General features: G+C 42.9%; 1 protein-coding gene across 8 annotated transcripts in view; it reads right to left on the reverse strand.

Moving 5' to 3' along the window:
* mcf2la (mcf.2 cell line derived transforming sequence-like a) overlaps positions 1-12,111 on the reverse strand; it is a 69,552-nt gene that overhangs the window by 18,526 nt on the left and 38,915 nt on the right. For 7 of the 8 annotated variants that reach the window (XM_033615594.2, XM_033615592.2, XM_078165549.1 and 4 more), the window contains 3 exons: positions 9,586-9,669; positions 5,297-5,411; positions 1,884-1,974 (listed from right to left, as the gene is read on the reverse strand). In XM_033615594.2, the coding sequence (XP_033471485.2) occupies positions 1,884-1,974; positions 5,297-5,411; positions 9,586-9,669 (290 nt within the window). Of the gene's footprint in view, positions 1-1,883; positions 1,975-4,179; positions 4,469-5,296; positions 5,412-9,585; positions 9,670-12,111 lie in introns of those variants that run through there. The other variant, XM_078165552.1, reaches the window with a different exon arrangement.

Genomic DNA, 12,111 nt, shown 5'->3' on the forward strand with positions numbered 1-12,111 from the left:
TTTAGCTGATTTCGACAATGTGGAAAAGTCCGTTTTCTCCCTGCAGCAAGTCAACTCTTGCAAGATTTCAGAACAGGACTTCTCTTTAGTGAGACTTGGACACAAAACAGACTGGAAAAAGTGAAAGATACCGAAAAACGTCAGTCAGTGCGTTTACATGACATTAAAGAAAATGGATTTGTTGTGTTAGTCCAACTAAAACCAGTCTTTTAAAATACATGTTAACATGTTACTTCGACTGATATCGTACTAAATCAAATTTCAAAGTTGGATTAACAGACCTAGATAATGTGACTGGGAGTCGACTTACTCCTGCATGTATATAGCCAATCAGACCCAAACTGGCCTAGGCGTTCTGAGCATGCTCCACAGTTTCGAAGTCAAATAGCATTAAATGCGTAACAGAAGAAGAATCCACCAACAACATGGCGAAACCTACATCCAGCGTGCATTTCATCGGTACAAAAAGTAAAGGGTCCAGCGTGTATGAAATGTAGGCTACAGAGCTGTAAAGTTGTCCACCATGGTACCATTTAGCTGCTAGCTAGCCATAGCTAACTTGTTTATAACTTGGCATATCTATCGTAGAGGAGTCGGACATACTTCGCTCAATAAATCGATTCCCCTCTGGTGCTGGTATACTGGGACAAGGACAGCAGTCAGGCTAGCAGCTTCCCTTTGTTTTCAGTCTTAATGCTAAGCTAAGCTAACGTGCTGCTGGCTCCTGGTTCATATTGAAAGGAAAGTCATTGATGGAAGCTAAAAATAACTTCTGATAAAAGGACTTCGGTTTCATGTTTAAGGAACATTTATACTCGCCAGCTGTTTCTATGCATCTCAATTTGTGTTTCACTAACACTGATTATAACAGAGAAGCTGATTGGCTCTCTGCTATCAGTGCAACCCACAGTCCATCAACGTCCCCTTCAAGGACACAGGCTGGGCCAGTGGACTGGGATAAGATAACTTGTCTTTATGAGGCAAGCAGCTTCGTTATGACTTATTGTCACAGTGGGGACGGTTTCTTACAAAGACCATGGGAAGACCATGCGGCTGGATTGTAATCAGTGTCCAATTAGCATATATCTGCATATACTGAACATGCTAAACGGTGTTTACAGGACGGGCATCTTAACAACAGATGTGTAGGGTGCGGTGGAGCTCAGATAGAGCCGTTTCCTTTTCTACTGTTTTCATTTTTCATGTTAAAGGACCTCTGAGAGCAGCGATCAGTGACTTTGATTCTCAAGTCTGTGTGATGTCAATCCTCTGCTTCTTTATTTCTCTGTTCCTGACTATCTTTCTTCTCATCATCCCTCACTCTCACTCTTCATCATCTCAGAGAGGAGTGAAAGTTTCACATCGTCCAAGAAGTAGGCTAGTAGGCCAGTGGCACAGTTACAAAATCGGTTCGCACAGTTTAGACGTTCTGTGTCTTCGAGGACGATATCTCAACACATACACATGGGCGCGAATTATGTTCACACGCTGCGAGGATCCACCGCCCACTCCAGCACAACACGCTATTTTTATCTCCCCTTCTGCTTTGTTTCATCCAGAGAGAGCAAAACACAGTCGAATAATTGTCACTACATGTCTTTATATACAGCTAATGAATCAAACACACATGATGTACAGTTTGGACGGGCGAGAAAACACACACCAAACACCAAACCATCCATTACAAACAAAATTATACACACACACACAGCTGACACCAGCAACTACACCCACAGACCCATACTCAAACAGGCATTAGCACCAGGAGAGTGATGCTCAAAGTCCAAAACAGCCATTTGTAGTCATCAGAGGTACATCATCAGCAAATGATGCACACAAACAAACTGATCCAGTCTCTCACACACAAGTACACAGGGGCTTACTGCGATGCGGAGCAGGGTAGCCCTGACAGCGGCCCATCGGTCCAGTCGTCTGTCGATGACCAGGATGAATCCCACTCCTGATGCTGCAACGCTGTGGGAGAGAAGCACACGCCGTTATCACCTAGAGATATATCACTATCAATTATTATGATATTACTGCACTGCATTTCCCAGAGTTCATAGAGTTCAGAGTTCAGCTTCAAGTCACTGCCTGGTGAGAGCTAAAGCTAGCTGCTAGCTGTCACTATAACTGACTCACAATAGTGTGTAAGATTTATATAAAACTGACACATTAAAGGGAGAATTCGGATTTTTTTGAAGTGGGGTTGTATGGGGTGCTTATATTAGATAGTATATTATATATAACAGATGCCAGTTGGGACATCCCCAGTTTGGAGAGGCAGGCTGGAGTCTGACATGGAAGCTAAGCAATGTACTGCTGTGGATGGGGTCCGGCAACAAAATATGTTTTAAGTACTATTCGGACGGGATTAGTTTTACACAGGGATGGTGACTAATGTCAGTTTACCACAGGATGTCTGTAATATAAATGTCCAATTCACATGGGACAAGAAATCTCCGTAATTCTACCACAGATGGGAGCGGTAACTCGGTTTGCGCCCTGGCGTCACCTCCCTGTCAGCATGTGTGTGCTACGTTGCTTCCTGTAAGCATCAGCTGAAGGATAATAATAATTAATGATTACCCCAGTATGAAATATTGCCCATGATCAGGATTGTGTGTCCACAACGATTAGCAATATGGATTTATATTAGGCCTACCTAACACAACCAGAAGTCTCTGAAAGTGCTTTCTTCTCGACCTGTTTGATTGGTCTCCCAAGTAGGGCTATGCCATCATTAGAAGAATGTCCACTATCACGACTGAATGCTTCTGCAAGTGCCTCCATCATCGAAAAAACGCGGAAAAATGGTCGTAAACAGGACGTGACAAAATATTTATATACATTTTTACAGAGGATCACGTTCGCACGGGATTAATATTACCCGAGGTATTAAGATAAAAATCGGTAAAAATCGCCGTAATTTTTACTGACATTACCCGTAATGATTACAGACATGGCACATTCGGACGGAACTAAGATCCCTGGTAAGAATTACTTTACCCCACATCTCGTCCGAACAGGGCTTTAGCCACCTCATCATTATCAGTTTAAGAGTACGCTATATTTAGAGTATTTTCACTGCTTTACCTTGCTGTCAGACTGTGATTTACAATGGCAAAATGAAGCTGTTTTATCGCTCTCTTCACAGCCAGACTCCATTGAGAAAAACAGTGATTTAACATAGCTGAGCACAGGAGCTGCTAGTCTACTGTTGCCTCGGTCTGTTATTTTGTTTGTGTTTTTGTGTGACTTCAGCGCTTAAAAGGGTTTGTTCGGACCCGCCAAAGTCGCACAATAACACAAACTAACTAGCCGATTGTAGCAGCAGTAGACCAGCAGCTCCTGTGTTAAGCAATCTTAAATCACTGTTTTTCTCAATGGAGTCTGGCTGTGAAGAGAGCGATATAACGGCTTCATTTCCTCATTGTAAATCAGTGTCTGACAGTGAGGTAAATAAGTGAAAATACTCTCAATATAGCGAACTCTTAAAGTGATATTGATTTTTTTTAGGTGGGACTTTTTTTAGGTTGCTAAGTTACGTTTTGTTGCTGGCCCCCATCCACAGCAATGCATTGCGTAGCGTCCGTGTTGGACTCCAGCCTGCTTCTCCAAACTGGGGATGACATCTACTATATGTAACACACTGACTATGGATAAGCACCTCATACAACCCCACTTCATAAAATACAAACTATCCCTTTAAATGGTCTTTTTTTTTGATCTCCAAATATTTTGGGGGTGTTGCAAAGCAACGCTACGAAAGCAACAACTGTCTGTAGTAATCATCTGTCATCAGTGATGATTATGAGCGACCCTTGTGATTACCATGGCAACCTTGGCTCTGCATTGATGTGTGTGTGTGTGTGTGTGTATGTGAAAATCTTGCCATTCATTCCACAGGCAGCACCATATATAGCAACCTCATTAAGCTAACGTGTCTGTGTGCCAGTGTGTGTGTGGATGCAGTAATTCTTGCAAAGGTCCTGCTGGAGAAATTGACATGCATCCTGACAACTAAACACAAAACGGATTAAGACACAATACACACACATACACACACACTGTGGGGCCAATGTAGGATACTGCTGAGTCGGCCCATCTGGGCGTCATTATTAGCCAATTTTCATCCTGACACACACACACATTGAGGAAATGTACACACTGCACTACCCAATGAACGCTGCGGCATCGAATCCTCAATCCATCTTCACTGGGAAAAATATTCCAACCACATGAATGAAGCCGGCTGAAAATCTGGGGGAAATCTTTGCTATTCCACACACACAAAAATCCTTAATATGCCGTTGTTATAATCCAGCAATAATCCAGTCCTCCTCAACGTCTCCTCGCTCTGTTGTCACTGTTCAATTCCTGCATCCACAATCATCTGTTTGCAGCCCGCGGATGGAAAGAGGTGACCGCTCACATCCTTGCAGAGCATCTCCCTCCTCCTCTCCCTTCTCCCTCCGCTCCTCCACCACCTGCCTGCAGCCAACAGCCAATTAAATCCAAGCCCCGCGTCTTGCTGTTCCCCCACAGCCAATCGGAGCCAAGAGTGCACCCGATTGGCAGCTGGGTGCAAAGAGCTGGTGGGGAGAAAGGGAGGGGACTCAGAGGGGGCTAGTGGGATATGAAAGGTGATGAGCCACAGGAAAAAAAGAAAAGGCCGCCATGACACACACACATGAACACACACAAGTACATCTACATATATACACACACACACACACACACACACACACACACACACATGCATCTCCTTCCTTTCTCCTCCCCTTAATTATGTGTGTGTATGCATGAGTATGTGTGTGTGAGGGGAGTGCAGCGCTCAGCAGAAAAGCAAAGGTGAAGGAGATGGAGGGGAGGTGAGAGGGAGGAGACAATAAAGGAGGAGAGAGAGAAGAAAAGAAGTGTGTATGATGCAAAACTAATTATGTTACATTTAACCTCAAGAACATCTGAAACCAGGTTTATTGAGGTAGTTTATTTTGAAAAATTCTGTCCATATCTGGAATAAATTAATTTGCTATTCACTGGGAGGTCTGCAGAATATAAAATATCTAAAATATCTTTCCCTGCAACCTTTCGTTCTCCCTTGAATCTATTTCTTTATGTCTTTTGTGGCTCTCTCCTTGTGGCAGGCCTTTGGTGTTGTGCTGACATCCGGTGGCCACACGTGGTATTGCACCCCCATAAATTGGCCGCATCCCTTTCACAGTTTGTCGTCAAACCAAATGAAGCTGCCGAGAGCGTGTCCCTTTGTGTGTGTGTGTGCGTATGTGCTAACCTGGGGATGCTGCTGAGGTAGCCAAGGACATTTTGGATCTCCTCCTCCTCCAGCTCGCTGAAATCGGGGAACTCTGGGAAGACGATGATGGGGCTGCCGTTCATCCCGCGGCCCCCTGGAGACACACAGGTCAGGGAGACAGACACAGGTGGCTCTGTGACATCTGAGCAGTGTTTTGGCATGTTGGGGATCTTAAATTGACTTGTTCTATGTGACAACTGGAGCTCTGGAGCAGAGAGACATCACCCTCTGAGACCCACATAGACACATTTTTGTCTTTATGTTTTTGGGAGAGGTGGGATCATTTTGGGGGCAATAGCAGGTCAACAGTATATGCCACATCGAGTGGTATATATCACCTGAAAGCTGGCAATCTGAAGATTCATTTGAGATGCAGCTTAGCCCTGTGTGTCAAGAGTTTCTAGTCATAAATCTGGAATAAACTTTACTTTTGGTTAGGCGCTTTTTCGGATTCTAAAGGTTTAGAGTGTATAGGGGCTTAGAACATCATGGTCAAAATGTGCGACGGCCATTCCCGTGATCATCTACGTCTCTATGGGTTGATACACTTTGGTACAGGGTTTTGGAAAGACCTTGAAGGACAACACAGAATAAAATCCATGCTGTTTTTAGGAATCAAAAACCATAAGAATTGCATTTTTTGGCGACTGGATGGCAAACACTTTTGTTTTGAAAATTGCTGAAAGCCCCTGATTATTAATATACCTATGAAAGCCATCCATACTCTGAATACACGTCTCTGTGGTCTCTACTTTGTGTTTGTACAGTTTCATGAGGCTGTGATTATTCTCGAGGTCACTATAGGTCATTTAACACACTGATTTTTTGATTTTTTTTGATCCATTTCAAAAAACAGTCTTACTACAATGAAATGGCTTCTGTGGGGGCTAATATCATCAAACATTTATTAAACTGGGTTCACTGAATCCACAAGAGTCTCAGCTTTCCTGTCAGACCTGATTTATGTAATTCGGAGACTGTTTAGGGAGCCCAGTCTGCAGGAATATTCAAATACTAGTTTCATATGGGACCAGTATCAGCCCTCAGCTAACAGAAACAATATAATCTACTTAGAAAACTAACAAAAATAACATTAAAATATACAAGACAGTCAAATTGGTCGACACAACGATGTCTACGTGACCGTAAGTCAACTGCCTTCATAAAGTGTTTGTACTGAAACACCCTCATATTTTCATAATGAAACTAACACTGTGAGCTAATGGAAACTTAACTAGAATTAAACATTGTGAACTAACTGACACTGAACACATTTTCCACTCATGTCCATACAAAAGGACAAAAACTAAAAGGACAGTATATCAAATCAAAAGGCCTCACACACACACACACACACACACACACACACACACACACACACTGGGCCTTCTCTTTCGTCGATGGGTCGAGTTGCAGAGCAGATCATTGGGGTAATGAATTATTCACATGCCGTCACTCGACAGGCATTATTGTCATGGTAACCCAACCCTGGGCCCTAAGTGTGTGTTTCTGTGTGTATCAGTGTGCATGTCCTTTTTTTCATGTTGCCATGTGAGTGGTTGTTTGTGTAAAACTTAAATAAAATGTCAAATTTTTCTTGAGAACTTTAGAGGAACTTTTTCCAAGTACAGAATACGTCTGTTTGTCTTTCTTGAATGTGATACAATAACATTGTGTTTACGTCTAAAGGAAGTTAAGTGGCTGAGCGAGACGTGACACATACTTGGCTCAACAGTGCAATGCAGGTTAATAAAGCTGAAGCACAGACTGTATAAAATCCTGGACACAGCCACCATCACATCACCATGGATGTATAAACTGAATTCAGTGTTGGAGGCGAGGCCACGTACATGTCTATAAAAGTTGCTCAGTGGCTCATGAAGTAAAAAAGTTTGACTTCCCATGTCTAAAATTACCTGGATCTTGCACATCTCTGGGCCCATCGAGCACATGCACTACAGACTTCGCTAGCCAAGTTGCTAACTATCGATGGCTTTTCCTGTTTAGCGTTTGCTAACCGAAGAGGGGACAAAATGTTATCGGACCAAATGGATCAAATCCTGAGAGTTAAACCAGTCATTTTTTTGAAAGTGTATCTACTGATTTATAGACGTCTCTTTCTAAAGGTAAGTCTATGGGAAAAAGGGCCCGATGGCATCACATGACAGACACAGAAGTTGTAAAGTCCGGGAACCCGGATGTCCCCCATTGGTTGGTGGACTCCCATTTTGAAGCCTTGGCCGTTGCCATCTTGGATTATTGGAGTCAGAAGTGACCATTTTTGGACCAGACGATGGAGTTTCTGGCTTAGTTAGCATGGTGCATTTACAGCTGTGGTTAACTGTGATGATGCTAAAACAGAGACTAAAAACCATTACAACTAACTGTACTTGTCAGAAAAACGGAATATCTGACTCCTTAGAGGTTCTTTTAGTTCAACCAAACACTGAACAAGACTTTTTAGGCGACCAAAATATTCCAGTTAACTTTCATAAATTGTTTATGTAACCTAACCAACGTTGTCGCTGTGGTAACTTGTCAACAGATGGCACCCACTTGTCACTCAAAGTGTCCACTCCCTTACGCATAACTTTAGGCCTTAATAACATTTAAATAGGTGAGTTAGATACAAATTCACCCCCATACAGTTTTCATGAATGAGGAAATTAGCTGTAAAGACTATTTTTTTTTTGTACCAGGCTGTACACATTTCTTTTTCTACTGTAAAGCTGGGCATTTTAACATGGGGGTCTATGGGGATTAGAGCTTAGATTCTCTGCCCGAGCCCGGCCCGACCCGGCTTGTAAAATTAAACCACACTTTGTATGACACATAAAGTTATGATCCTATATTTCTGTCATTCAAATGACAAGAATTGTGGTTTTTGTTTAAAATGATCTGTGAAAAAACGAGTACTGACAGGAACAGACAAATGGAGTCGATGTTCAACCGGCGCAGAGAGCGCAGGAGAAATGCGCTGCCTGTGTGGACAGTCAAGCGCCTGCGAGCACACTTGCAGGACTTCCGCGGCACTAACGCGCTCACCGTGGGCACTCTTAATTATAACAGCCAACTTATTGAAAAATGCCGGTGTTTAAATCGGGCTCGGGCCCATAATTACAGTTAATTGGACGGGATGGGCCGGTCCCAGACACAACGTGCTCTGGCTCGGGCCGGGTTGGGCTGCATTTTTTGGGCCCAATCTAAGCTCTAATGGGGATTGACTCGCTCTTAGAGCCAGCCTCAAGTGGCCATTAGAGGAACTGCAGTTTTTCATATTGGCTTCATTTTTCAGCCCTGGATTTGCCGCTTGTTCTACAACTACAGCACAAAGGGCAGGGCCTCGAATACACCTCACTTAAATACACAGAGTTTAAACTAACACACATACAAACAGAGAAAACAGCCAAAAGTCCAGAATAATTTTTCGAGTGATGCCACTTTAAAGTCTGTAGACTGAGGAAAAGTGGAGCCACTTCTGGAATCTGGCAATGTGACAAAAGAAGAAGCTGTCCGAACTTAAATCTGTAAAATGTTGTGTAAGTAACTGAATGAAGCTATACGGAAATAAAAAGTGATCAACTGGGTTAATAGCTAAGACAATTCTCATAATATCTACAACAAGGATGAAGAAAGGTATTTAAATAGCCCAATATGTTCTATTCTTTTTTTTTTTTTTTAAGATATTTTTTCGGGCATTTTTAAGCCTTTAATCGATAGGACAGATGAGCGTGAAGGGGGAGAGAGAGAGTGACATGCAGCAAAGGGCCACAGGCTGGAGTCGAACCCAGGCCGCTGTGCCAACAGCCTTGTACATGGGGCACCTGCTCTACCACTAAGCCACCGACGCCCCAATATGTTCTATTCTTACATAAAATCCCCCTATGGCTTACATGAATGTGATTTCACACCAAACACCCACTTCTCCAAAATAATGTAATCTAATCCAAGCTGCCAGTTTAGAAACAGGACCCATCTGGGGTTACAAGTTCAGCCTGAACTTCCCCACTTCACTTCCCTGCAGGTCTAATAATTTAACAGTATTACACTGTGTATTGAATTTAATTTGTTCAGCCTACTCACTGGGTCTACTTGCACTTATGTCCAAAAGTGGAGCTGCAGTTCATTAGCTAAATTTGCTTAAACTGAGCATCACTTGCGAGCTAATTATCTCTACGCTCTGCTGTCCATTTACACAAGAAAACACAGAGTTATTTGAAGTGGCTAAATGGTGCCACACACATCCTCAGAACAGAAATCCAACCCACCTGGCAGGATGGCGAACTGTTTCTGGAGTTCGGAGCCGATTTCTGCTGCACACAGAGGACCATCCTCCCTCTGCATGATGTCATCTGAGGGAAAAGACAGAGAGATGGATATAAATTCATCAGACACACAAAACACATCCTTATTATTTGCTCTTTGCAGCTGAGCACAGCTGATTGGCTGATGAGGCTGGGCAACCGTTACAAACGTTACCCATGGGATGAGACAACAAAGACGAAGAAGTCAAAATCAGGCTTTAGGGAGCATTCTGGCTGATTAACCACGTTCTGACTTGGAGCCAATAAACCAGTGTGACCCATTTTTGCCTTTATGGCTGACATTTGTAATACAGATACATTCATTCATATTTGAATTTCATGGTTCATGATCCCATCCCACATGGACACATAATTATTCTATAACCATCTACTGCTCTTGCACGTACATCGACGTAATTCAATCAAGTGTTTATATACTAAGTCTTGTGTGTGATTTATCCTGGCTTCATATGAGCAGAGGAAATCTCCGCTCGTCGCTAGGCTAATTTATACAATGTAAAATGCCATTGGCTTGTGCTAATAACGTTAGCATGTTGTATTTGTTTGGAAAACGTGTTTAGTGTAAGACAGTTGTTTTGTCAGTGAATGATGTGAGTTGTAATGGAGCCACATTATGTGCCATTACCTTTGTTAAATGTTGCTGTTGTCCCTGGTTTTATATGAGAACAGGAAAAGATTGCTAGCTGCTAGGCTAATTTATGCAATGTAAAAGGCCATAGGCTTGTGCTAACAACGTTAGCATGTTGTATTTGTGGGGAAAATGTGTCCAGATAAAGACAAGTGTTTGTCTGTGAATGCTGCGAGTTATAGTGAAGCTGATTTGTGTACTTGTGTTTGAAATTGTCTCTATTAAGCCATGTTTAATGTTTTTAATGTGTGTTTAATGTGTGTTTTGAAACAACTAAACTTTACAGCACTTCACAGAAACCTCCGCTGCCCCCTAGTGTTTTGGAGGTGTGACTGCAGAGTGACACAGACACACCACCGTACAAGTATAAATGCTCACAACGGCGTAAGCCACGTGTGTAGGGTCTGCGCACAACTATAAATCCCATTTAGTTCACTTTGGAGCCACACTATAACGTTACGCAACATGATCTCTGATAGAGAAAGTTGGGTCATCTAAAGTGGTTCCCGACTAGTGGGTCGCGGTCTGGCTCAAGCAAATACTGACTTAAAAACTGTCAACGACCAACAGCACCAAACAGGAAGCAGCAAACCAGGTAGACAGTAAATGCGGAGGGGACTCTTAATCCGACTATAACTGGACAACTGAAGTGCATGTAAACGCGTTACTCCGACTAATATCGGAGTTCTCCAACCACGATTAAGACACCCAGTTAATGCAATTGGAATTCGATTTTCTCCGGCATGTATACGCCTTAATCGGAGTTAAACTAGACAATGCATGTGCGCATGCTCCACACCCCCCCGCGCTGGCGTATGACCCCAGAACAGACAAGACATGCTATTGTTGTAGCCCTCCAACAGCATATGGCGTTCTTGTCTGCCTCTCGAAATCACCATGACCACGAGGGATAGCGTACACCTTATCTGCACAATCAGTGTGCGTACATTACGTACGAGATGAACAAAGCTGTACGATTATCCATCTTGCTGTTGTTCAAAAAATGCCGGTCTGCCGTCTGACTTTAGTTGTTTATTATTAAGTGACGTAATAGGTCAACCAGAAAGGGGGCCGTATTAACCCGCTGAAACGACGCATATCGCCACCTAGTGTTGAGGGGGAGGGCACGTTCCTGTCAGTAATTCGATTTTCTCAGTTGCATGTAAAGTGGGACAAGGACAGAAGTCCGATTAGACGCCAAAATCGAATTTTGACCATAGCTCAATTAAGCTGTGTATGTAAACGTACTGACTATGCTGTATCGATTCTTTCCCCCACCCCTACTAGACTCCCTTGAAAAGTTGCTGAGTTTTGTGATGTGCTAACTTAGGGGAAACTTTATAAACTTGTGAAATACTGTCTAGGACAAATTCTTAATGATCTATCTTTGTGTCAGTGTGTTACAGTGCTGGCTTGTAGGCCCAAGAATTGACCGACCTGTCACCAAGACACAAGTATCTCCACGTATTTTCCTGTTTCCTGTCTGTCTCATCTTGCCTCTGTTTCATTCACATAAGATACAGCACTGAAACACTGCAGTCGTCTTTACTGACAATTAACGAGAGGATTACTTCCAAAGAGGGAGGAGAGGGGAGAAAGTGAGGTAAACAGCATTTGGGTTTCCTCCTCTCTCCGGCCAAGCTGGATTACAGTAATCTCATTACAGCCTCAGAGACATGTACAGACAGAGAAACACAGAGATAGAGCAAAAAAAAAAAAAAAAAACATTACCCAGCACCCATTTGGATGCCATGTGTGACCCATGTATGCCAAACACAAAGGGGAGAATTGTTAATTGTGTGCAAGCGTGTGTGCATGTGTGAAGGAAAACTGTAATGTGT

The sequence above is a fragment of the Epinephelus lanceolatus genome, chromosome 24, assembly GCF_041903045.1.
Source record: "Epinephelus lanceolatus isolate andai-2023 chromosome 24, ASM4190304v1, whole genome shotgun sequence".
NCBI lineage: Eukaryota > Metazoa > Chordata > Actinopteri > Perciformes > Serranidae > Epinephelus > Epinephelus lanceolatus.